Here is a 27,989-nt window from a genome sequence, read left to right as displayed (position 1 = left end):
TGTCACAAAATGACCAATCAGCTGTTTTTGGTAAAAAAGTCCATATTATAAACATGGGTAGGGGTTGCAGAGTGCCAGTGGCACACCCCTGTCAAAATGTAATTCAAATACCCCCAACCCCTTTTGCAAAAAGCTCATCCCACAGATAAGAAACAATTAAAGTAAAAATAATCTTTACAAAACACCTGTGTTCCAGTAACCAAAATTCATAGTACATAGTATCTGATCCAAGTAAATGCACTTACTGCGTACGTTTCAGCAACCACTGTTGCCTTTGTCAACACTTGATGAGGAGTGACTGATGAGGCCTACTGACAACCAACGCTATAGAGAGATTTCCAGTGTGATTTTTTGGGTTGCCAGTTGGTTTTCCTTCTGGGGATTTTTTGGATCCCTGTTGCAGGAACTCATCAAAAATGGGAGAAATCTGGTACTGCCACTCATCTCTGTTGACAAAGGTAACAGTAGTTGCTGCAATGTACACAGTAAGTCCATTTACTTGGATCAGATACTACAAACTTTGGTTACTAGTTTACTCTACCGATCCTGATGAAATTGTTCAATCACTTGCAGTGGCGGCGCCACGGAGGGCATGGGGGACAAATGCCCCCAGTCAAACTCTTGGCCCTCCCCCTGTTTCCCCCCAGTAAAAACCCAAAATTGCGAAAATTTCTACTTTTTACTGCAATTTGCATAAAATTTGTTGATTTTGCCCCCTGAAATTCACTTTACCCCTCAATGTCCCCCCCTTGAAAAAATTCCTGCCGCTGCCACTGATCACCTGTATTCTACATTAGGTTTTCAACTTGGGAACGGCTTTTAGACAAACTATTAAATTATTAATAGATGAGAAATAACACTTGATGTTTTGCAAAAGTTCATTCTACAAATCATCTATTTTGGAAACTTGCTTAATTTGTAGCCTTCTTTACAACATAACTCAAGAACCACAGGATCTACAAAAGTATATCTGTGATATATGAATTCTTCTACACTCTCGTTATAAAATGATCAATGCAATTTTTGCCTAAGCTCACTACCATTCGCAAGATGCTATAAACTAGTACCAAATCGCAAGTTTCAAATAGTTGCTAACCTTTAAGATGGCCTTAGGCAGCTTTATATTCATTGGAATTTTCTGGACACTCAATTATCCAAAAAACATGCTTGATTGAACCATACACAGGCAATTACAGAATACACAAAATAATATTTATGTTAAGGTCAAAATTAACGATCTGTATACTATTATTAAAGATAGGCTTGCTTTAGAATTCTTTAGAATTGGGATGTATTGAGGTGTGACTGGTATGGTGGGTAGGTAATAAAGAATAATTTGTTTTCACAAGAAAGCTATTAGTTCAAGGTTCAGTTTGCCCCATTTGTTGCAAGCCTGGCAAAGTATTTGGCTGATGACCATATCTTTAGGTTGACTATTTGCAGGTAGGTACATGTTTATGTATGTTTAAATTAACGGCAGGCCACATCTTTTAAAATATGCAGGAGTGTACAAATCACACTCCTCAAGACATTTTAGGAGTGCTGTAAATGTGTGCTAACTGATGGTGCTTTGAATTGCATTGCCCGTTCCCGGCGATGTTTTAAGTGTGTTATTGAGTGTAAATGTCAATGAAATACACTTTTTTTTTCAATCAACCAGGATGATTCCAGTATTAAAGGTTTTGGTGTTTTTATAGGAGTGTGATTTAAGGAGTGCAGAGAGGTGCGATCGCACTCGCACTCCTCAAAAGACAAGGCCTGTAAGGGACCGTTCACAAACACTAAAAGAGGGGGCCTGATGCAAAAAGAAAAATTCACATGTTTTTTTAGGGACCCCTTCCGGATCTTAAATTATTTTCAGGGCCCCCCTCTTTTGGCTGTGAAAAATGTATGTCAACCTCATAGAAAATAGTTTAAACTCATGTTCTATGAGAAAAATTATGGTGTCTTTTTAAAAAGGCCTCTCCCTTCTGTGGGATAAAAATTTTCAGGGCCACCATTTTTTGCATCAGGCCTTCCTTTACAAGTGTTTGTGAATGTTCCCTAACATTCTACATCTTTTAAACTGGCCTCAAAAATAAACATATAAATTTTTCACAAGGTCATATCTTAAAATCTTGTCCATAAAAATGAACAAAAATTGCACACAGGATTACTTCAATACTCTACTCTAAGCACTGGTCAGTAACCAAACGGTTGTCCAACTGACACAACAGCAAAATGCACTGACATGGAACAGCTTCTTGGACCACATTCACAGCCCAATAATTGAATGTGCCCTTTCTGTAGACACTAAATATGATTTGGTTTTTACTTCGGCCTAAATAATCCAGACCCAATCTGGTGGTAAACTATACTAGCTTTGACCACTATCAAATGACAGTGCAGCATGGCAAATTTCTTCATAGTAGTATGCAAGTATTAAGGCACCAGTCAAATGTTTTTGAATTCATGACCTTTCATCATGGGGCCAAGGATGGATCCCTGCGGAACACCTATATTTATTTACCATATTACCTTATGTTTCTTCCTCCATTTGCAGGTTTATGATACTGTTGCCAATGAGTAATAACTACATATAGAATGGCATCATATGTGATTGGAGTTGATGTGGGTGGAACCAACACAGATGCTATTTGTCTTGATGGGAACACAATTGTAGATTATGCCAAAGTTCCTACGACTGAAGATGTTACATCCGTTGTCAAAAAGCCCTTAAAGATCTCTTGGGTAAACTCAACCATGAAGGTAATTTATTTACAACAATCACTATGAAGGGATAAGTCATTAGGGGCTGTGTAATAATTATGATGAACCCTGTGAGGGGGGAAATATTTTTCGGCTGGCAGAGAGGTGGGGGGGGGGCAATAATATCTATACATTGGAAAGTTGACCAAATTCTTTTGACCATCAACTTTTTCAATGACCATCTTATCGTTTCTATGACCATCTTCTCGTTTCTATTCTGATCAAGGTAAGACTGGAACCATATGCCGAGTGAACATTGGTACAACCCACTTTGTGAATGCTGTCATTCAACGTCGTCATCTAACACCGGTCGCTGTGGTTAGGCTGTGTGGCACAGCTACAAAATCACTCAAACCATTTGTGGATTTTCCTGAAGATTTAAAACAGGCAAGGGTCTGAACTGGGCTATTCCATTTAAAATCCACACTACCCCTGTGGAAGATTTAGCTAAAGTCTTCCACAGAGGGAGTATGAGTTTTGAATAGAATAGACAATTGATTGGGTTAACTTCTATTTGAAATACTCACTCCAGTTGTGGAAGATATAGGTAAAATCATACAGGGGGAGTATGGGTTTCAAAATGATTAACTCTGACCACTGTGACCAGTTACATTTGATAAACATACTCCCCCTGTGGAAGATATTTCCAAAATCTTCCACAGGGGGAGTGTGAATTTCAAGTGGAATAGCCCAATGCTTTGAGAAGGCCATTGTATTGGATTGTCACAATAAGTACCAAAATAATGTACTGTAAATGAGACTGTGAAAGTGGAAATTTTTGTGCCACATTTATTTTCGTGCTTTTCAGGTTTCAAAATAACAATGCATATATAATTATATTCCTTAAAGCCATATTATAACATTTGCTGAGGAAGACGCCCTCACTGAATTTTTAAAATTCCTTTTTTACACGATTAAATTGTACTTTATTAAACCAATATACCCTGCAAAAATCAAGACTCTAAGTGCTGTAGTTTTGTCAAAATCCGTGATTTTGAATTAAAGGCTGATTCAGCGCTTTATTATTACGATGGAATTATTAATTCGAACGCATACACGATGTTCATAACACACAGTACGCATACACGGCGCGTGCGGGACGGTGATATACACAACAAAGGGTCGTACCACAACATGACCGAAGGAGTGGTACGTATTAGCTTACATGTGCGCTGGTAGTAAATTCCAATTTTCTTTGCTTTGCCGTAGTTGTTCGCTCAAAAATAAAAGGGGATATATCTGACAGTAAAAGCTAACATTTTATGGCAAAGAAATGCTAATCTATTTTGTTTGAAAATGTTATAATATTGCTTTAATAGGTATAGTTCAATGTATGGAAGCATAGAAACACAAACTTAAAAAGAAGTGAAATTTTTTCAAAATTGACAAAACACAAAAAATTATGAAAATTTCTACTTTTACAGTACCTCAAAGGCCAAAATAAGCTATTCCATTTAAAATCACACTCCCCTGTGGAATATTTTGAAAATATCTTCCACAGGGGGAGTATGAATTTTGAATGGAATGAACACATTAGGCAGTTCCATATTCCATACAACATATGAGAATATATGAATCTTCCGCAGAGGGAGGGTGGGTTTCAAATAGAGTTGGCTAATGTACTGATTCCATTTGAAATTCATATTCCCCTTTGGAAGTTATTTCCTAAATCTTCCACAGGTGGAGTCTGAAATTTAAGTGGAATAGCAAAATATATTTACATTTGATGTCTTTAAGAATGAGTCGTTGGACTGTCATCCCTGTCATACATATCAAGGATTCAGAACCAGAAAGCCGTAACTCACTATGACCACAGATTCTCAACACAGAATCTGTGCTATGACTAGCTCTCACAAAATCAGCATAAAGTTGGCTCCTTGCTTTGGTCTTCAAAAATCAATATTTCCTCCATAATGTCTTTTGTTTTTTATTGAATGTTGTCCTAATTAATGGGCCGTATCTTCTCTAGTGCCCCAGTGACTTTATGCTCATTTTGTGGGAGCAGGTGATTGTGAGTTGAGGCTTTCTGGCTCTCAACCCTCGATATGTTTTATATGTATTATGATAGGAAGACCAGAAATGAAATAGGAAGATTATAGTGTGTGGTGCTATCTCAATGCACATATGGTCAATAAACCATTTTAATATATGGGAGATAGCTGTTGTCCACTGCTCCTCCTTCTTTCAGCATTTATGACGATGTCACTGCAGTGGTGTCAGGTGAGGACGATGGGGGAGGGTAATTTTAAACATTTGCTTAAAAATATTTAATGATTCATTGGCTTGGGGTTAAGGTTGGTAGAAATATCCCCATGCCCCCTGGTGCCTCCACTGGTTATGCTATCACTGTTTAATCTTATTTTAACCTTGTCTGTAGGCAATTTGTGCTTCAGTTCATCTCATCAATGGCGGTTATCAATTTGATGGGCAAGTCATCACAGAAGTGGATAAAGAAGAAGTGCTACGATGCATAGAGGACATCAAGAAGAAGCAGATCCGGAATGTGGTGATAAGTGGTGTGTTTTCTCCTGTCAATGGGGAGCAGGAAGAACTGGTAGGTTATAGCCCTGGGGAGTTGGTCTGCCACAAGGTTCTGTTGTTGGCCCACTGGGGATCCCAGGCATTGTATCAGGTTTGCAGCTCAAATGACTCTAAACAGTAACAATGTCACAACGATGTGCAATTTTATAAAGAATGCTTAATTTGTATGTTCCCTCATCTCTGTTCATTACACTGTTCTGCATTCTTCTCTCTCTAATTGATTTAATTAACTTTAGAATTATATACTCGGCAAATTAAACACAACATTTTTACTGTGGTTTCACCTAGATGTAAGCAACTAGCTTTGTAGAATAAAGCTGAATTTATACTCCATTATAAAGCGATGAGCGATTGGTTTCTAACCTATGAGGTAGCTCACTTTTCCCAACGCAACAAAAAGCCTGCTACCTCATTAGCTAGAAACAAATCACTCCTCGCTCAGTGATGGAGTATAAATTCAGCTTGATTTCAAACTGTAATGATCATTTTGATTTGATTTGATTTGGTCAGGTTTTGATAACTCTGGACAACCCAGTAAAAGCTAATAAATCCTCTATTGGAGCTTATTTCCATTGGGGTCCATTTGAACACTGGGACGGGTTGGGAACAGTCAGGGGTTAACACCCTACTCTATTCGAAGCTGGATGCAAGATACATGTACGGGTATGGCTCTCTCTACATGGGACTGACAGCTTAATCCCCTCCGAAGGACAGAGTACTTTCATGATTCATTTACCCAATTCTAAATAATAACCATGGGGAGAGCGGAAGTCTGAATTTAATCTAGAGGTTGCCAATTAATTTCACAAATTTTTTCCCCAAGTCAATATCCCAGCAAATCTCCACATCCGGGAATTGAACCCAGGACCTCATGCACTCAAGGCAAGTACCCTAACCAATAAGCCACGCTCTCCATTTCTTCACTGTATAGGTTGCGAGTATATTCCGAGAAAACTACGAAGGCATCAGTCTTACCATGTCGCATCAGGTTGGACAAATGGGCTTACTAGAGAGAGAGAATGCGAGTATCTTGAATGAGTGTCTGAAACCACTGTGCGCAAGAACCATTACTGCCTTTACCAACGCGTTACAAGAACTCAACTTACAGTGCCCATTGTATCTAACACAGAATGACGGGACTGTGGTGAGGTAAGCAATAGCATATATTACATTTCTCTCTCTACACATGGGTATCGACTGCATACGAGTACGACAAGTTTCAAAACCGGGGAAGGGCTACTCCAACATTCCTTCAGGAGCAGGGTGCTCTGCCTGATTTTGCTAATTGGTAAAAAAATCTGCTCTTTGGAATTATAGACTTGTCCTTTGAATTAGTTTGAATTGTAATTTTGACCTAAGCAAAAAAATCGGTCTTTGTTTACTGTGATGACCACTCAAAGAGAGGGTAATACTCAAAAGGGGGTCTTAAGATTGACACAAAGTTAAATAAGGGGGTCTTGCTCACATCTCGACTGCTCAGTGTAAACCGGGAGTGTAAATTGCTAAATGTTAACAGGGTAACTTCTGGCACTGAGCAGTCAATCTGAAAAATGGGAGGACAAAAGGACTGAGGCTGAGTATACATGTACATCACTATGCTGAGTACATCCCCCAGGCTTTACAAGTGATACTTTATCATTCTGTTGATTGTATTCCCGAGTCAGAAAATCTCAGACGGGACTGCAATACCTGTCAGGTGTCATACATTGTAGATGCATGCAGTGGCGTAGCGCCATGGGTCATCACATTGGGGGGGGGGGGCACCGACCATGATTGGGGGCACTCAGATTGGGGCAATTTTCCTGTGGGATTTTCTCATTCTTGCAATCGATTGGTGGGGGGGGGCACATCCCCCTGCCCTTATGACGCTACGCCACTGGATGCATGTGTTCAATATAGAATATAGAAATCTTGGGGCAGAAATTTATTGTCAAATGTCTATAGAGCATCTATTGCAGATATGGTCTTCTTGCACTAACAGCTAAATTTTTTTGTACCTTAACAGTGCAAATCAGACCTTGCGTTTTCCAGTTCATACATTTTCTTCAGGCCCTACCAATAGTATGAGAGGAGCAGCTCATCTCTCAGGTATATCTCTGAATGTTTATTCACACTATCTTAGCCCAAAGTAATTTCCCAATTATTAGGCCAATAAAAAAATATTGTTTGTTTACCCTCCACTACCGAAAAACACAAAAAACTATGGTCGCTTTTGTAACTCTAGCTACTTTGGGGTCTAATTTGCATATTGTTATTTAGGTATTCAGGATAGTAGGCCATGGTTAGAAATTCCGGCCACTTTTCAAATAATGTTTTTCAAATTATTTCCTATCAAACTTGTTTTGGGTATAATTTGCAATTCCTTATTATGATAATGAGCAAATTTGCATATTGTTTGTCAAATTTTTATTTAAAAAAGCAAAAATTACCATTTTTTTCCAAAAATTATATTCTTTCAAATATTTAAAAAAAATCACATGTGAATTTCTATAACTACACGCCTTTGCATCAAGAAACGTGCAAGCTGAGAACCTCAACATTCTTATTTGGCTCTTATTTAGGTGTGAAAGATGCTATAGTGATTGACATAGGAGGTACATCATCGGATGCAGGATGTCTGATGGCTGGATTCCCCAAGGAAGCATCTGCAAGAGTCAAAGTAGGAGGGGTCACCACCAACTTCCGAATGCCAGATGTCGTCAGCATTGGCCTTGGTGGAGGGTCAAAGGTCAAGTACAAGGAGACTAAAGAAGGGGTAGGTGTAGTCTATCCAGTTGAATATTTGGCTAAATTATAAAAAAAAAAAACAGGAAAAGGTGGATAATTTTGATTGAGAAAGGAAAATCAATTGTTAAAATCACAAAAAAGCCTAAATTGAGTCCTGGTTCCAGTTAAATTCAGGTGAGCCAAGATTCACTGTTTTCCAAAAAACTTGTGTCCTGGTAGGAAAACAATTAATTTCACCATTGCTGTGTCCGGGTTTTAGGGGGGGATCCCAAATTTACAAAAATTTATAAAATTGCGACACCCCTATTTCTCAGCAACAAAACTTTTATCACCCCCACCACCGATCCTTACCCCCTAAACAGGCTAAAATTGTATTGAAATCAGTCTTTTTGAATAAAATAAACACTATCTGTGGTCATCTTGTGACTCCTTATATTTTGGTCATCAAAAATTTTACGACCCCCCTATTTTTCTTTCCAAAAATTTATGACCCCTCCAGTATATTTGGGACCCCCCCTTCCGAAGAAAATGATAGCCCCTTATAAGTCTTGCCTGTCTTTATATCATCAACCACAGTTTGCGGTCACTGTTGGACCCGAGAGTGTGGCTTATCAACTCCAAACTCAAGCCAAATGCTTTGGTGGTGAGATCTTGACCAGCAGTTGCATCGCAGTGGCAACCAATCTCGCAGCCATAGGGAACCAGGACAGTGTCAAAGATCTGCCAGAAAAACTGTTGACCGCTGCAAAGACTGAAATACAGAGGATGGTGGAGGATTTGATTGACTTAGTGAAGGTAAAGGAGGCACATCTCCCATTCTAATTTTCTGTACTGATTTGCTGTCTAGTGCAAGATGGGCCGATAGTGACAAAAAGTACCTCAATGAACGGAGGACATCCAGATCTTGCAAAATAGTGTTTTTTCTTGACTAACGACCCATCTTAACATGAAAGCAATGCAAGTGTGAATCTGTACAAATAACAGTGTCATGTGATGCATCATGTTGCAAAGGATTCTGGGAAGGGTAAAATATATTCTCTGGCACATAGGCATGCACAATCAAAATTGTCTGATTGGCATAACCTTGACCAAAAACTTTTCATTGCTTTTTTTAGGAAAAAGTATTAGTCCTCAACTTGACTGTATTTTTTCAAACACAACAGGAATATTAGTGATTTTAGTATTACTTTAAAAATCCACTTCTGATATTTGTATACATTATTGTGTGTACATTTGTTTGGAGGGAGCAGTTCAACATTTTGTTTTTATTTTTGGTGTACATCGCACAGTATACACAAAAATCATCAAGCTATATCAGGCTGTGTTCATTCAATTGAAATTTCTACTGTAGTTAATGTTGTATTTTAACGCAACAATTGTTTGATTTTGATGTATAATTTGATATTTTCCCTTTTCAAAATTATGTCGTTGATGGGCAGGAAAAACCTCCTGTGTCATTGGCCCCTGAACATGTTTAAAGTAAAACCTCCGATGTAAGCTGCTGGCAGTTCTGTTTTAAACATGTTCAGGGGCCACGCACATAGGAGGTTTTTCCTGCCCAATGACAATGTATAATCTTTGAATGCAGCTAAGTGAGGAGGATGTAACCGTGATCCTTGTTGGAGGAGGAAGTATCCTGGTAGATGAAAAGAGGAAGTTAAAAGGAGCATCTCAAGTTATCAAACCACCCCATTTCCAGGTAACTTAAATCTGACATCTAATCAGATCCTGTGGTGTAGACCCAAGGGGGGGGGGGTACTCAATTCAAATGACCATGCAGGGAGGTGCTGCAAACATGGGTACCATTTTCAGCCTTTTGATATATCAATGATCCGGGCCCATCCATTGAGGTATAGGACATTATTTGTTTTTGCTAAAGCCCCAAATGAAATGCATTTAATTATGTGTGAATTTTACACCAATTCTATATTTTTATGGGAATTTTTAATGTCTAACATGGCCCAAAATGAGGGTTTTTTCAATATTAACGTCTATTTCTCATTCTCATCACCCCCATAGACTTTAGATGTAAAATAAAGAGGCCCATAAAATTGAATAGAATATAGTTCGGATGTAAAATTCACACAAAATGCTTTTTGAGTGATTACTAATACTTTTCATTTGGGAGGTATATGTGACATGATCTGGTCCATGGAGGCCAAAGGCGGCAAATTGGAAATGGAGATAAAGGCAAAAATATGGAGTAAAAAACAAGAAAATACACAAGAAAATAGACCTCACAAAACGTCAGAACTTTAGAACCAAGTATGCTGGACCTTTGGTGTTTTCAGTATATGGTAGCCTAATGTTTGTGTAAGGTAATAATTATTGTAACTCAATTTTCAAAAATGCCTCCTTTGCCCCCATGGAGCAGATCATGTCACATATGTATTGTTTTAAATGTATTGATTATAATGAAACATATGGTCCTTTCACAGTAAAAATGTCCATCTGAAACAAAGGTGTGTTGCCATCTTGTCCCCTTTTGCCCTCTTGTGGGAAGCTGTCGCCGTGACATTTTAGATTTGTAGGCCTTTTATGCCCATTTTTGTCAAATTCCCTTCCCCTAGAAGTCTCCTTGCCATCCCTTGGCTACACCACTGATTACATGTAGATGCACATAGATTATTCTAGGGTTTGAAATAAATTGTGCCCCCTGGTCATAATAAGGTGCCGTATTCATTCCAATAAGCGCCCATGCCCCAATAAGCGCCCACCCAGGGTAATTTCAATTTGCCTATCATATTGAAATATTGTTAACCAAAGTCAGTAAGATATACTCTATATGCTGACTTCAACATCAATCCTGAGAGTAATATGGCATGTATATCTATGTGACTACTGATTTATATGAATCTGAAGTCTTGGCCCCAGTCTTATTAAAGCCATATTGTAACATTTCCATAAAAAAATAGTATTTCTTTTCCATAAAATATTAGCTTTTACCGTCAGATATGTCCCCTTTAAACTTTGAGCTGAACAATTGAAGTAAAGCATACTGTGTTATGAATACAGCATATGGGTTTGACTAAATTTATCATTGTAATAACTAAACAGCGGTTCCTCGCTTTATTCTAAATCTCGGATTTTGACAAAACAGCTGCACCCATAGCCTTGATTTTTGCAGGGTATGCTAGTTAAATAAAGTACATGTACATTACAATCGTGTAAAAAACAGAATTTAGAATAATATTGAGGGCAAGATCCTCAGCAAATCATTGTTACAATATGGCTTTAAGTGTGGACCAGTGTAGCATTCAGATCTTGAAAGTTAGGCCCACAACAAATGATGTAGACTGGTAGATTTCAAATCTAAGGGTTCAAGTGGCCCTTGGTAGATTTCAAATCTAAGGGCCCAAGTGGCCCTTGGTAGATTTCAAATCTAAGGGCTCAAGTGGCCCTGGGTAGATTTCAAATCTAAGGGCTCAAGTGGCCCTTGGAAATATTATTGGCTAATTTTATACACTGGACATTTTTTTCCACTGAAATTAATACAAATAACCAAAATTTATAATAAAATTTTATATATTTTTAATATTTGAACTCTGGATATATAGGTAGCCAATGCAGTAGGAGCAGCACTAAGCCAAGTAGGAGGAATGCAGGATACAGTAGTAGCATTAGCTAACATTAGCCGTGATGAGGCATTAGCTGATGTCAAAGAACAAGCTAAGCAGAATGCCATTGACCATGGTGCTGAGCCAGGCACTGTTGAGGTATGTGGCCTTACCCCATGAGAACTACCTGCCGATTGGCCAAAATGAATATTGTTTGCAATTTTTAACCAATCAAAGGAGGTCATTAATAAGATCATCTGCAAATGCAAGTTTGACCATAACTAGTTTAAAGCCTAGTCATGATTGGCAATTGAAATGAGCAGTTCAAGTTATCAACCAATCAGAAATGCTGTTAGATGGCCAGTAGTGTCCAGGGGGTTAAAGAAAATAGCTTTCCATACTGTAAAACTTCTTTAGTGGTTTGTACCTTTGATCACAACACAAAATTTTGCATATCTGGAATTTCCAGTTGACACTTTGACTTTCATCAGCAGATAGATGGGCAACGCAAGTTAGGGGTAAGCGACCTTTCGGACACTTAACCCCAAAATTAGGTCATGGACTCTAACTTGTCTCTGTTCAGTGATATCTGGAACATGGTATTATTAATATCAGAGTGAACTAGTTATCGTGGAAGCTGATACAAGTTAGGCCAGAAAATAAAAAGATAGTTTGCTTGTCCTCCACAACTTTTTCAGAATTGAGTATTTTTTTTGAATATTTTTTTTTGAAAGGTCATAGCCAAAATATGAATGTATGCCTTAAATTAGCTTAATAAATTGCTCAAATAGTTGTGAATTGGGATATTTCTCTACTGTATACCACTTCATTCATGTTTTTAAATTAGTTTAGAAGTGTGTAGAAACTGTAAAAAAACGATGTCAAAAATGTTGAAAGAAAAAAACCTGTTTCTGGAATATCTAAAATTAGGGTTTGTATTGTTGCAATATTACACCCACTGTGTCCTTGTTAAATGAAAGTCATCATGATATTCAATTTTCATTAACAGATCACAGAAGTGAGTGAGGTTGCCTTAGCATATCTCCCTGGTAATGCTACAAGAATCAAAGTCAAAGCTGTTGGTAATCTCAAAGCTGCCTTGAAAGAAACACAGGGAGCAGCTGTAACTCCAGAGGAAAGTCAAGTGGCTTTTGAGGAAATTGGTATGTCACAGACCTCAAATGAAGTGGTATTTGCTGACATGGTGCATGACTGCATGTTAGTATCCATTGGCTACTGATTCAAACCTCGACTCATTCACCTATTCCGGATTATGATATGCCTTAGCCTTTGTGTTGTGATCATTTTGATCAGTGGTTCATAACAGAGAAAGCGTGAGCCAGTTGACCTTGCAACGGTCATATTTTAACATGCACTACGCCAGCGAATAACATAGCAATTTGCATTCCAAAATTTGCCTATTGTGATACAATTTTCAAAGTGGGGTGCAAAATTGCAAAACAATTTTTTTAAATATTATCATTCTATTGCACTTTACAGTAGCGTATTTAGCCCTTTTTGAACGGGTGTGCGCCCCCCGGGTACCAAAAAAAAAAAAAAAAGGAGAGAGAGGGGGAAGGAGGGAGGGGAGAGAGAGAGAGAGAGAAAGAGGAGAGATCGAACTAGGGGAACGGGACATTATTTTGATTTTGCAGGCTTCAAAATAGAAGTCAATTTGGGCCTTATGCGACTATAGATAGCCCTATACTAGCCTATATTTTGTGATAGGGGGTCTTACTTTCCGAGCACGCTGGCAATTTAAGAGCACACTTGTAGGCCTATGCCTATGGCATAAATTGTTGGGCCGGGGGGGGGCGGGCAAGTATAATATTTTGAGCATTTTTGAGCAGTTACTAGTTGTAACTAATGATACCGTTCAGGCGCTGGATTCAGGGGGCGGCGGGGCTAAGCCCCGCCCCTCCTCCCAAAAAAAGCGGAAAGGAGAAAAATTGCACGTATAAGTAGGCCCATGCCTAAACCGCAATCGGGTCAATCTATATATAATATAGGCTTATACCCCGGCTTATATACTGCGCCAATAAAGTATCCTTACAGTTGGAAAAATAATCACAATTTCCAAACTGAACAATATTGGGGTAAATTTGTTTTTTTAATAGATGCACTCTCTAATTCTGCACATTATGACACCACATTGAATGTGACCTCAAGAAGTAAAGTTACAAGCAATTGATTAGACGAAAGTCCAGTTTTAAAAGTGACAAGCTGGCCTATTCAAAACGCCGCAGACTAGACATCTGGTTTGAGAGTGGTGAATGGCTAATTTATGCGATTGGCTTTAATTTGAAACCAAAGGAACAAAAGAAAACTGAAACAAAAGAGCTGACAAGTAAAATGTAAGTTATGAAAAGTACAGAGAAGTAAAAAATGAAATAAAAACTGCTTTAAATAACGCTTCATTGAAGAAACTGTGTTGTCTCTTGGTGCCCTTGTTGGAATCTTTTTAAGCCTTTGTATAGGCCAGTTTGTCACTTTTAAAACTGGACCCTCGTCTATTCAATTGCTTGTAACTTTACTTCTTGAGGTCACATTGGATTCAATGTGGTGTCATAATGTGCAGGATTAGATAGTGCATCTATTAAAAAACAAATTTACCCCAATATTGTTCAGTTTTGAAATTGTGATTATTTTTCCAAGTGTAAGGATACTTTATTGGCGTAGTATACATAAAGTTGTGTTTCTTCTTTCATTAAAAACAGTGCTCGATCCTGTGAAGGAGAGCGTGTAGGCCTACATAACATTAAAGGGGCATTTCGTGATCCACAGCCTCATCCCCCACTTTTCTAAAAAAAGTTGAGATTTTTATATCACTGGAAACCTCTGGCTACATAATGTTTATGTACAAAATATTTCTTGCAGATTAATTCGTTTTGCAAAGATATCGTCAAATTTGAATTTCGTTCTGGTGCACCAGAACGAAATTACAACGCATTGTCTATGGAGCCGTGTAATATACATAATCATGCATAACTCGCAAACGCAAAATCAGAATCAACTGAAACTTTGGGAATAGGCTTTTTTCGTAGATATGTACTGAAAAATGTCAGAAAAAGAGGATGCTAGGATCACAAAATATTCCTTTAAAAGAAACAAATTTATTCCATGTTCACTACGGTCCGTTTCGCCCGAAGGCTATATAGGCTTATATAGGTCTGTGATTATTTCAGGCATTGCTTGAAGGCGGGTCCTCTGCCCAAAAGCATGTGAAAATTACGGCGGGCCCGCCGATAGGGCCCCGTCACATTTTTGTCACCAAAGTCAGTAGGCCTAAGGCGGACTCCACGCTGACTTCAATTCAACATCGATCCATGCATGCTTTAATTGCGAATCTCAAGTCTTAGGCCTAAAATGTAACATTTAAAATTTTACAATTTGAGTTCGGGCCCTTTTTGTTTTTGATAAAAGTGTAAAAATGATGGACCAAATGGTTTCAATTGGACCTTCATTTTCCAAATTTCAAAACTTCTCAGGGGGAACATCCCTTCAAGACACCCCTGCGTATATAAACAACTGCCCGTTTTCGCTTCTGTATTTAATACCCAGCACTTGATGTTTAAACCAAATACAATAACATAAAAAAAGTGGCTTCAATTGGCCTGTCATTTCGCAAATTTGATATTTTCGGCTTTATCAAACTAAAAATTTTACACAATAATATTGCCAAAATGGTCCACCAAATGGCATCAATTAGGTCTTCATTTTGCAAAAGTTTCTCTCTTCTGACGCCCTCCCCCCCTGCGTGCGCAACTTTATGTTTACATGTAAAGCAATACCGGGTAATTTATACAATAAAGGTCACAACTTGTCCACGAATGGCTTCAATTGGGCCGTCATTTGGCAAATTTTCGGCCTTTTCAAATTTAAATTTTACACAATAATAGTGCAAAAATAGTCCACCGAATTGCTTCAATTAGGTCTTCATTTTGCAAAATTTTCTCACCTGTCAGGGGGCACATCCCCTCAGACACCTACTGCATGCGCAACTTCATGGGTACATAATTATAAACCAATAATTCATATACAATTTGTAAAAGTCAAAACTTGTCCACAAATGGCTTCAATTGGGCCGTCTTTTCGCAAAATTTAGGCTTTTTCAAACTTAACTTTTACACAATAATAGTGACAAAATGGTCCACCAAATGGCATCAATTGGGTATTTATTTTCCAAAAGTTTCTTTCTCAAACTTTTTACCCCGGTTTTTTTTACACAATAGGCCTAATAGTGCAAAAATAGTCCACCGAATGGCTTCAATTAGGTCTTCATTTTGCAACATTTTCTCACTTCTGAGGGGGCACATCCCCCTCAGACACCCCCTGCATGCGCAACTTCATGGGTACATAAATTATAAAGCAATAATTCATACAATAAAAGTCCAAACATGTCCACAAATGGCTTCAATTGGGCCGTCTTTTCGCAAATTTTCAAACTCAAATTTTACACAATAATGACAAAAATGGTCCACCAAATGGCTTCAATTAGGTCTTCATTTTGTAAAAGTTTCTCACTTCTGAGGGGGGCACATCCCCCCTCAGACACCCCCCCTGCGTTGCGCAAGCGCTCCGGGATGGCCGATTCGCGGCCATATGATATTTTAAAAAGATCGATTTTGCGCCCCCCGGTCTACGAATTCCTGGATACGCGCCTGCTTTATACTACCATTTTCTAACAATATTGTACATCAAATTTAGAAGTATAGTGCAATGTGGTAGCGAAAGTTATTATGAGGTCTGGTGTCACTATAGAAAAAATATTTAATTTGTGTACATCGTGGAACATTCAACTACGCTTGTTTCTCTGCGACTAATCATGATAATACACGAGTAGGCCCCCTATTTGGAAACCAAAACATGGCTACTTGAATGTGCACATGCCTGATCCTCACGGTGAGTTTTAGGGCCTCTGAATTTTGGCCTGGCCCAGGCCCCCCCCCCCCACCCCAAAAGTTAAATCTGGCCCTGCATTGATTTCAGAGAACAATACATTCAGGTGATTCAATTGTCAGTCAGAAATACTCAAGAACTGTTCCACCAACACTGCTGCCATTTCAATTGTATACCATTCTGGTTGATTTATCCAATAGGATCTATAATGTCTTGTTTTTTTTGTGGTTTTTGGATTCCAATCTGTAGTCATTTTTTATTCATTTCTTTAACCTGTAGGTTCAAAGGAACTTAAAGAAGTGTCTCACCAGCCTTTCACGCTACAGGAAACAGAGCCAGACGTAGACCCTAACACCGGTGAGTGGTCTCTCTCCATGTGGGATGTTGAATGCATCAGTGTGGGTGCTGGTCTCCTTGGATGCGGAGGAGGAGGAAATCCATATTATGGTAAACTCATGGCTCTACAACAGCTTAAGGATGGGAAGAAGATCAAGGTCATTGCACCTGAAAGGTATGGGCTTTTTTGTTTGTTCCAAATTTCTGGTTTCTTTTCTGATTCTGTGTGTGTTTGTTTTATTTTAATGGCTCGGATAGTGACATTTACACATATTTTTTGTGGGACCTCAGAGCACATCAGACATATCGAATTGCATTTTGAATAGGAGGAATAATATCAAATAATTTTGATTTTTGGAAATTCGCGATATAATACATATTTTATGGCAAATGATTAAAAATCGATATTTTTGAAATTTAACAGTCCTCAAAGTAAATTGTATAAATCTAATGATATGTACTTCATGTGTATGTAGCTGGGGTGAAAAACTGTCAGTCATATGAAAATCTTAATCTTTTGTATTGAAGATATAGATTTTTTTTCGCAAAAACACCAATAAAATATAGGTCTTTTTGGAAAAAATGTATATCTTCAATATGAAAGGTCAATATTTTGAATTGATGGTCAGCTTTTCATCCCAGCTACATACACTTTAAGTACATATAATTAGATTTATAAAGTTTACTCTGAGGACAGTTAAATATAAAAAATATCAAATTTTAATAATTTGCCATCAAATTTGTATTATATTGCACATTTTTTCGTCAAAAAAGATCCAAATTTTGAAAATAATATGTTAATCATTTTGATACCCACACTCCCTCTGTATTATGGCTTAGCTATATCTTCCACAACTGGAGTGAGTATTTCAAATGGAAGTAACCTAATTTGTATATTCTAATTGAATCTCATACTCCCTCTGTGAAAGACTGTAGCTAAATCTTCCAAAGGGGTAGTGTAGCTTTTAAATGGAATATAGCACAGTCATTGTGATTCAGTGGCATTGAAAAGCAGGAAGTTATGCAGGTCAGGTAATTTCTGTTCCTTTTTTGAAATCAGTTCATCTTAAAATGTATGTCTTTATTATATTATATAGACTGAATAGCACCCCAGAGTTGACAGGCCTGGTAGCTACCATTGGCTTTATGGGTGCACCTGGTGTATTGGTTGAAAAAATCCCGAGTGGGCGAGAAACAACATGCGCAATGGAGTGTATGCAGGAGCTCTTTGCTGCCGGCTACAAGAAAGGATCTTATGAGGGCAAGATAGGTAAGTTATTAATAAGAAAGAAAGAACAGTTTACCAACACAAAGTGTTACAATTAAAGAAGATAACAAATAAAAACAAATAGCGACTGGCACACAACCCAACTTGGAAAAAAGTAAGGGAATCCGGCAGCGTGGGATTCGAACCCACAACCTTCCGATCTCTAGATTGACACCCTGTTCATTAGACTACTAGCTCCCACTAATAAACAAATTTGTTCGTGTGCACGATGCGTAGCCCCATTACCTACTTTACTTGTATTGTGCTGGTAATAATCTCCTGTCCTTGTGTACTTTTGCTTTTGACTTGGAGCTGTCTCCAAATTTATAGGTACCATGTAGGTACCTCCGCAGCCGACTGATGATGATGTACAAGGGGGAGCGTGGCCGAGCGGATAAGGCGTTGGACTGTGAATCCAATGGTCACAGGTTCGAATCCGAGGTCCGTCTGAGCTCGGCTGCTCTTTGTATCCTTGAGCAAGACACTTCACTCTACTTGCTTAGTGCTTCGGAGGGCACTTTAAGCTGTCGGTCCTGTGTACATCTATTTCTGACATTAATGCAGTGTGCACGTTAAAGAACATCACAGGCTATTTGAAAGAACAAGGGATCATCCCGGTAAGAAAAAGAAGAAGAAGCAATTACTGAACTTAATTTCATGATCATGTTTGCTCCTTCTTTATGCTATCTTGCAGGTGGAGTTGATATCACAAAGGGAGACGGTGGTTATTTTATCGACGACTTTCCTGTTCAGTCTGAGACCACAAAAGAGACTCCCAAGATAGTGGCGCTGATGTCGGCTGAGATTGGTGGCTTGAATGCCATGGAACCTCTCGTTGTAGCGGCAAGAAGTGGAAAGCCAGTTGTTGATTGCGATGGAATGGGAAGAGCTTTTCCTGAACTACAGGTAAGTAACAAAGGTTCCTGGTTAGAATCCTGTTCAGGCTGAGACCAAGAAGGAAACTCCCAAGATAGTGGCGCTGATGTCGGCTGAGATTGGTGGCTTGAATGCCATGGAACCTCTTGTCGTAGCGGCAAGAAGTGGAAAGCCAGTTGTTGATAGCCTTGATTCAAGCCGTAGTGCATTTTAGGATAGTGGTAGCTGAGACTATATAGCTATTGGTATTTATCTTCATTTGACTTCTACTATATATAATACCACATGTCATGTTTAGAGATATCAAGTGTCAATCCTGTTTCTTTCTAGTTTGCACAAACTATATTATATCTGTGGGTATAGAATACACATCATTACACTATTATACACATTGTTACCTTTGTTGTAGACTCTATTTAACGATAATGTTATCTAATCACAGTATATTCAAATCTTGAAAACACTGAAACACCCTGTGCATTTATTTATTTCAACCTTTTCACGATTAAAAGTTTCATAATACCACAATTAGTACATTATTACACACATAGATATGGAATTACCCAAGGTGTGAGGTAAGACAGTGACTGCAATGATGTAAAATGAGCTGGATCATTATGTAATCAATTAGCTTTCTTACAAGTCCTTTCGGACAACAGCAAGAACTCCCTGAAGGCATGTCACTATTAAACAGCAAATAGGAGAGGACTTTTAAAATATCACACCAATTAATCTTCAAGGGATTAGATTAATTAGTAAAGATTATTTTGACACAGGACTAGGGTATAGGCCTACAGCATGAGTCAGGGAAGTGAGAGTTCTGTTGTATGTCAGTGGTTAGAATACTTTGTACTTTGGTATAGACCTATATATTATGCTAGTTCTTTTAGCATGTTTAAGGGGAGGGAGGACTTGACATGTTTAAGAACCGGGGCTTAGTCATAGAGTGACCATTGCAGGGCCAAAGCTGAAAAAATAGTAAGATATAATATCACAGAGACATCAGGTCCGAAAGGGCTTGAGCAAGTCTAGTTGTTGACTGTGATGGTATGGGAAGAGCTTTTCCTGAACTACAGGTAAGTAACAAAGGTTCCTGGTTCGATTCCTGTTCAGGCTGAGACCAAGAAGGAAACTAGTAAGATAGTGGCACTGATGCCCGTGGAGATTGGTGGCCTCAATGCCATGGAACCTCTTGTTGTAGCAGGAAGAAGTTGAAAGCCAGTTGTTGACTGTGATTGAATGGGAGTAACAAAGGTTCCTGGTTCGAATCTTGTTCAGTCTGAGACCAAGAAGGAAACTAGTAAGATAGTGACACTGATGCCCGTGGAGATTAGTGACCTGAATGCCACGGAACCTCATGTTGTAGCGGCAAGCCAGTTTTTGACCATGATGCAATGGGAGGTTGCTGTTTTGAATCCAGCCAGATGCACTTTTTTCTTCAACTTTATATGCCCTGGCCACTCTGGGAAAACATTACACAAAGCCAGATTTGATTCTTTAGTCACAGGAATTCTAGTATCTTCCGACTTTTTTAAAACTTTGTTGAAGGAATTTAGTTTGATAACCTTACTGAAAAGTAGGCCAATTTCTTTCTTGCTTTTTAAAAGTGCAGCCATGCGTGAAGTATGTGTGGGAGTCTTAGGATATCGTGCGAGTCATGTTACGCAGCCGCGCGTGTGTAGGACAACAAAAGTAACATGACTGGAAATATTACCTGCCTGTATATTAATGAGGAGTGCACAGGTAGTGGTGTTTGACCAATGAGATTACAGTATTCTTATTAACTATAGGATAACCTCTAATCTTCCTCTTTTAGATGTTTGTACCATCCATATATGGAGACCCTCTGTATCCAAGCACCCTAGCTGATGATAAAGAGTCTAGATGTGTTGCAATGCAGACGGATACACCAAAAGATTTGGAAAACTACTTCAGGATTAATACTGTCAAAATGGGGTAAGTATCAAACAGATGATGATGGTTCGTTGGTGGCGGTGAGGGTGGTGGATTGTGGTGGTAGTGGTGGTGATAGTGGTGGTGGTAGTAGTGGTGGTAGTGGTGATAGTGGTGGTGGTGATAGTGGTAGTGGTGGTGATGGTGAAAGTGGTGGTAGTAGTGGTGGTAGTGGTAGTGGTGGTGGTGATAGTGGTGGTGGTGATAGTGGTGGTGGTGGTGATAGTGGTGGTGGTGATGGTGGTAGTGGTGGTGGTGATAGTGGTGGTGGTAGTGGTAGTTATGGTGGTAGTGGTGGTGGTGATGGTGATAGTAGTGAAAGTGGTAGTGGTGGTGGTGGTGATGATGGAAGTGGGGAAAGTGGTAGTGGTGGTGCTGGTAGTGATAGCGATGGTGGTGGTTGTGGTGGTGGTTGTAGTTGTCCCGTAGTTGTGGCAGTTGTGGTGGTGTGGTGATGCTGGTGGTTGTGGTGGTGCTGGTAGTATTTGTGGTGGTGGTAGTGATAGTGATGGCAGTGGTGGTGGTGATAGTGATGGTGGTGGTGATGGTGGTGGCAATTAGATAGCAATATAAATTCAGACTTCTGCTCTCCTCATGGTCTGCCATGTAGAATTGATCAATTGAACCATGAGGGTACTCTGTCTTCTGGAGGTGACGTTATTAAGCCCCTGGCTGTTCTCAGTTCATCCCGGTGTATTCAGAGCCTTAAGATTACCATTTCTATTTGGGTACCCTTGTGCATATTGTGGTAAAATTAAAAAAATAAAAGGAATTGCTAATTATTTCCTTAATTTTGTCAGTTGCTCAGCAGCATTCAGCTTCAACCCCCTAGAACGAGTGCAGGTTTTACATCACACTATATTATACTCCATTAGCCGAGCATGGCATCTTGGAAGAGCAGTCATGAAGGGGCAGCGGTCAAAAATAGACCCCGTAGAGGCTATTGTGAAGCATGAAGCTGGAAAATTACTTCTAAAAGGAAAGGTGAAGTTTGACTAACATAACAATGGGCTGTTCCATTTAAAATCCACACTACCTCTGCAGAAGATTTCGGAAATATCTTCCACAGGGGGAGTATGTTTTTCAAATGTAATTGGTCAGGGTTAATCATTTTGATACCCATACTCCCCGGGCCATACTCCCTTAGCTATATCTTCCACAACGGGAGTGAGTATTTCAAATGGAAGTTACCCAATTTGTCTATTCTAATTGAAAGTCATACTCCCTTTGTGAAAGACTTTAGCTAAATCATCCACAGGGGTAGTGTGGATTTTAAATGGAATAGCCCAATTAAGGATTAATACAAGAAGTTCCCATCTGCAATATAGTTGCCAGTTGTCATATTGTTATGAATTCGGCAGATGGTCGCCGAATTTGGCGTTTTGGTAAATTCACATTATGCATACATTATTTTTGAATTAGAGAAAAGGGGATCAATGCTTTACATAATAGAGGGTAGCATGTCAATTTTTTAATGGAGATCAGATGATAACAGCATAATAAGTAGTCAAAAGGGGTGGCATACAGGATTAGCTAAGAGTGCATCTCAGTACGGTCGACGATAAAAACCATTAAAAAATTTATATGCTGCCCTCTAGGAAACTTCTACTCCCTCTGTGGAACACTTTAGCTAAATCTTCCACAGGGGTAGTGTGGATTTCAGATGGAATAGCCCAATAGGGCAGCTATATATTGCAGATTGGGCTTACTTGCATTATACTCCTCGATTAACCCCCTGAGCACTACCTGCCGATCTAACATTGCCTCTGATTGGTCAGTTACATGATATCTTTACTTTAATCACCAATCAGAATGGAGCTTTGCAAATAATTCACCCCAATTTTTTGTGTGGTGAAATTATTCTAACAATGTTGCTGATTGGTCCAATTGATAATGAAAACTTCTTTTTGGCCAATCGGCAGGTAGTTCTCATTTTTGTTAATGATTTGTTTATATTTTGTCAGTTGTTCAGCAGCAATTTCACTATGCCCACTAAGTAGAGAACATCTTAAAGAGCATGCAGTGTTGTATTCAGTCAGCAGAGCTTGGCGTCTTGGTAAAGCCGTTTTAAAGGCAAAGCTTTCAAACACGGATCCAAATGACACTATTTTGAAACATGAAACAGGAAAATTGCTCATCAAAGGAAAGGTAACTAGACATGTTACAGGTGCATTATTTAGCTTCATCGTGAGTTCTGTTGTTTTTGATATTGTCATATCGGTGGTGGGAATGATTTTAGTGATTTTGCACCACGGGAGTGATATACAATGTATGGTCTACCCAGAAATCCAATAGAAGTATGAATAAGTACAATTTGTATAGCATGCTTTTATCGATTGGCTCCAAACAAAGGATTTGAACCGGTGTCCTTCACCATAATCATGGCGCAGTGCAGTCCTTTCAATCTTCTGCTTCTGCTTGGCGCAGTGCAGTCCATTCAATCTTCTGCTTCTGCTTGGCGCAGTGCAGTCCATTCAATCTTCTGCTTTTCTGCTTGGCGCAGTGCAGTCCTTTTCAATCTTCTGCTTCTGCTTGGCGCAGTGCAGTCCATTCAATCTTCTGCTTCTGCTTGGTGCAGTGCAGTCCATTCAATCTTCTGCTTGGCGCAGTGCAGTCCATTCACTCTTCTGCTTCTGCTTGGCGCAGTGCAGTCCATTCAATCTTCTGCTTCTGCTTGGCGCAGTGCAGTCCATTCAATCTTCTGCTTCTGCTTGGCGCAGTGCAGTCCATTCAATCTTCTGCTTGCTTGGCGCAGTGCAGTCCATTCAATCTTCTGCTTCTGCTTGGCGCAGTGCAGTCCATTCAATCTTCTGCTTCTGCTTGGATACTCTCCAACACCCCAGGTGGGGTCAAGCGGAAAGGAAATCAAATGTTGTCATCAACCTATTTGATCGTAGTGCATTTATTATGTGGGTGAGACGAACTGTCGTGGTAGATTGCAGTCATGCTTTTGTTGAATGCATTTGAGTAGTCCACCATATTTACGGTATGATACATCAATATGCACAACCTCTATAGCAGCCTGGGACCACATGAACTTTCACTGGTGGGACTGAACTTTCATTTTGGAATGGATGAACGGCACGACACACTAGTCCTCTCTTTGCATATGAGTAGGTCCTAGCATGTAGAACATTTTTCTTTTGTGACTGACTGTGCCTAAGATATGCAAATAAGTTCATCAGGATTGTCAATGAAATATAAAGTTCAAAATTCTTCTAAGCAAATCCAATATTTGATGTTACATACCGCGATCAATGACAGTATAGTGCTAACACTTCTCACTTTCTCAAATTGAATGACCAATACCTGCATCTCGATGGCTAATACCTGACGGAGCTGACATTGGTGGCACTGTTTGTTTTAAAGGGAACTACTTTTTTCTGCACATGTATAATCAAGTCCTAAAACAAACAGCGCCACCAATGTCGGCACCTTCAGGTAGCAACTGTCGAGGTGCAGGGATTGGTCCATCAATTTGAGAAAGTACGAAGTGTTAGCACAAAACTGTCATTAATCGAGGTATGGGATATTGGATGTGAAAATTATTATACTTAGTTCTCTGGGTTGATAGGATGAACAAATTAGAATCATTAACCCAGAGCAGACAGCACACATAAACGTTCATGTGCATGGGCTGCTCTGCGTACAAAAAGATTAGAATTCGTTCAAATATTGCATTTGTTTAGAAGAATTTTGAACTTCATATTTATATGCCCAGAGAAGATATCTTACCTTCCCAGAATCCTTTGCTACATGATGTATCCCCAGGATGTATCACCTCATTTACAGCAAATGACACTCCTATTACACAGGTATTGTTTTCATGTTGAGAATAGACTGGCAAAACATGGGTCGATAGACAAAACTAAACATATTTTGCAAGATTTGGATGAGCTCTGTTCATCAAGGTACTTTTTGTCACTATCGCACTAGATAGCAAATCACTACAAAAAATGAAATGGAAGAAATGCATCATGGGAAGCGTAAGATACCCTCTCAGTTATCGTCAGCCTGCTACGCTAATTGCGTAAGTCATTTTTTGTCAATTTGAGAACAAAGAACAAAGTGTGGTTCAAACATGCACCAGTTACGTAATCACCCTAATTATTTCGGATTATTCCCTTTCATTTGTATCATTATCATTAATTTTGTTCTTGTGCAAAGTTTGGTGAATAAATATGTGTACATCCATATCAAAACCATGCACTTGTTATTGTTACTTGTTAGCTGTTACATGTTCATTTCACATAATAGCTAGGAATAAATACAGACTCATCTCAAGTGGACATCACTTCAAATCATCCCCATGTCACATGGTTTAGGAATATGTTCTCTGTATTCCTAAATCAAGTGACTTAGGTATGATTTGAGGTGACCTCCACTTGAGATGAGTCTGGTATTTATTCCTAGCTATTATGTAAAATGAGACACATGTAGCAGCCGACAAGTGCATGGTTTTGATATGGATGTATTTTGTACTTTATTCTCAAAATAAAAAAAATGACTTAGGCAATAAGCGTAGCAGGCTGACGTTATGTGCCTAAAAATAATTGAACACATAATAACATCACATGTATTTTCCTACCTTTCCCAGATAGCGGATGTTGCTAGGCAACGGACTGGAGGGTTTGACAAGGGAATCCTGAAGGTTGATGGTATGGGAGCGTGTGCTGGACCACAGTTGAGTGTGGACTTCCAGAATGAGAATCTCATTGCTAAAGTCACGAAGCACACAGATGCTAAACTTCAAGGACAGGTATGTGCTAGGAGGCACTAAGGGTATTTGCTGATGTAGTGCACGTTATAGTATCAATTGGTTGCTGGTTCAAGCCTAGGTTCATACACCTATTCTGAATTATGATGTGCCATATAGGCTTTGTGATGTGATCATTTTGATCAGTGGTTCGTAATAAAGAAAGCGTGAGCCAGTTGACCTAGCAACAGTCATATTAACGTGCACTACGTTAGTGAATAGTCATTATTTTCGAAAGCGCAAATGCTGAACTGCCGTTACTCCCTCAAAGTCGGGGTGGGTGGCGGTACTTGGTACAAATAACCATACGGGGATGTGCTGCAAATATGACTAGCATTTTTGGCCTTTTGGTATACCAATGACCCATTTTTCTAGGCCAATGTTGGTATATGGATGGGTCCTTTTTTCAAAATGTTCTAAATATATTCGGAAAATAGCCCAATTTTACCTCATTGTAGCCAAAAGATTTTGAAATTGCCTTAAAATTTGGGGAACAAATAATACCTAGCTGTAAAGTTTAAAGAAAATTAGAAATAATTTAGAGATAGCGCATATCACTAAAGTTTCTATGGGGAAAACAATTATTGCATTTTGGTGAAATCCAGAAAATGCACTTTCTGCTTCTTTGATTTTGTCAGAAACTCACCAACATATGCATTTGCATGTTCTAAAACTAGTGGCAAAATTTATTCTCAATTGAAAATTTATTCTCAGTTTTGAGAACATTTATTCTCAACTGAAAAAAAATATCAATTTAATAGAAATTGCTTTTTTACTTAATTTTTACCTTATACCACCGTATTTAATATTTTCAATGTTTGATACAGGAAGTAAAATAATATGGCCTGCATGTGTGCTAGCCACTACTTGTAAGAGCGCAATAGAGTCACACTGCCAGTGGCGTAACTAGAGTTGGTAGCGCCTGGGGCAAGAAACAAAATTGGCACCCCTACCCCCCCACCAGAGAATATCTTAGACGCGGGCAGTGTCATGGGTAGAGGCTAAGGATACATAATCCCCCCCATTCTTGAAATTTTGGGACAAATAAAGCATACACTAATTAATTTTGGTTACTAGAAGTTGAATATCGGTCATAAAATGTTCTTTCAATTGATATTATGCTGAAATGCGCGAAAATTTTGACTTTCATCGCTTAGAAGGGCGCAGAATCGTTGGTCAATTGGGCGCCCCTAATCTATTCTTTATTGAAATTGCACCAAGTATCATAATTGTGCTGCATATTATTCCAGGTTGTGGCTACAGTCCCAGATCTAATCGTCATCACCGATGTGGACTCGGGAGAACCAATAACTACGGAGGAGGTACGTTTTGGTCTACGCGTAGCCGTGCTAGTCCTAGCCTGTTCACCGTTACTCAAAACAGATACAGCGCTGAAAGTGATCGGCCCAAAAGCATTTGGTTATGAAGATATTGAGTTCAGACCAATAGGAGAGTATAAATTACATGAGCCTATTCCAACAAAGAAATAAAAGTCGATGCAAAGTAGAGTGGCAAGTTTTCTGTTTCTTCTAAAAGGTCAAATTCCATTTTCTCTTTACATTTTCTAAATTCTTAAAATTCACCAATTTTGAGTACTAAAGCCATGAAGGAAACAAACAATATTGATGTTTCTGCCTATTGGCTAGCCAACAAATTGTTAATTTGATTGGATGGGCCTATTAAAAGCAAGTAAATAAGGGAACAACCCAAAAGTTTGATGAAGCCCTATAAACGAAAGTCCTTTCGTTAGAAGGCTAACCCCCTCCCCCTCCCCTCTAACGTAAGTGTCAAATATTTGAAAATTCCAACCTGTATTCATTGGGCACGGCCGTCGCTATGGTCGTGGAGGGGTGCGACATTGCTAGGATATTGATCACGTTTAAGAAACAATAATTCTATTTTATTTTGAAATATTTTTCTTCATAAAATTTGGGACTTGCTGGATTTTCAAATAAAAAAGAATCAAAGTGCGGTACAGCTGCTTTAAAACATGAACTTACAAGTTGCAGGTTGCAAGTACTGCACTCTATATTTATTTGAAATCATTTTGAAGCAACCACTGTAAAATGTCAATATCGTACTTCAGAAAATACTATAATTTTACAAAATCTATATAAATAAAAGGAAGTCGCTAAATCTTGTCCAGAAGCAGGCTCCGAGATGATTTGACTTTCAGCTCTGATTTATTCGTACATTGATCGGGTACATATTGCCATTAAACCATCTGACGTTCATTTTTGCAAAACTATTCAATCACTATGGAAATAACAAAAAAAATGGTCAGTTGCTAGGCTGTTGAGGTCAATAACCTTATGGGTCAGGTCATGAG

At 38.9% G+C, this 27,989-nt stretch overlaps 1 protein-coding gene across 1 annotated transcript; it reads left to right on the top strand.

Annotated features, from left to right (window-relative positions):
- Nucleotides 1–53: 53 nt before the first annotated feature.
- On the top strand, nucleotides 54–27,985 carry LOC140154581 (uncharacterized). The gene is made up of 17 exons (XM_072177149.1): nucleotides 54–57; nucleotides 2,975–3,135; nucleotides 5,126–5,302; nucleotides 6,221–6,438; nucleotides 7,295–7,377; nucleotides 7,851–8,044; nucleotides 8,593–8,811; nucleotides 9,605–9,715; nucleotides 11,574–11,732; nucleotides 12,583–12,736; nucleotides 16,752–16,983; nucleotides 17,906–18,078; nucleotides 18,770–18,981; nucleotides 20,768–20,907; nucleotides 22,869–23,052; nucleotides 25,502–25,663; nucleotides 26,911–27,985. Exons 1-17 carry the CDS (start codon nucleotides 54–56, stop codon nucleotides 27,148–27,150), a joined length of 2,823 nt encoding a protein of 940 aa, XP_072033250.1. The 3' UTR covers nucleotides 27,151–27,985.
- Nucleotides 27,986–27,989: the final 4 nt, after the last annotated feature.

This window comes from Amphiura filiformis, chromosome 6 (genome assembly GCF_039555335.1).
Source record: "Amphiura filiformis chromosome 6, Afil_fr2py, whole genome shotgun sequence".
NCBI lineage: Eukaryota > Metazoa > Echinodermata > Ophiuroidea > Amphilepidida > Amphiuridae > Amphiura > Amphiura filiformis.
The sequence above is the reverse complement of the archived record's forward strand: the minus strand, read 5'-3'. Positions and strand labels throughout refer to the sequence as shown.

What these genes read in the sequence shown, in the direction of transcription:
- LOC140154581 (XM_072177149.1), top strand. An exon ending in TTCCTGAAGATTTAAAACAG is followed by an intron (nt 3,136 to 5,125) that starts GCAAGGGTCTGA and finishes CCTTGTCTGTAG; the next exon opens with GCAATTTGTGCTTCAGTTCA. An exon ending in AATTGCTCATCAAAGGAAAG is followed by an intron (nt 23,053 to 25,501) that starts GTAACTAGACAT and finishes TACCTTTCCCAG; the next exon opens with ATAGCGGATGTTGCTAGGCA.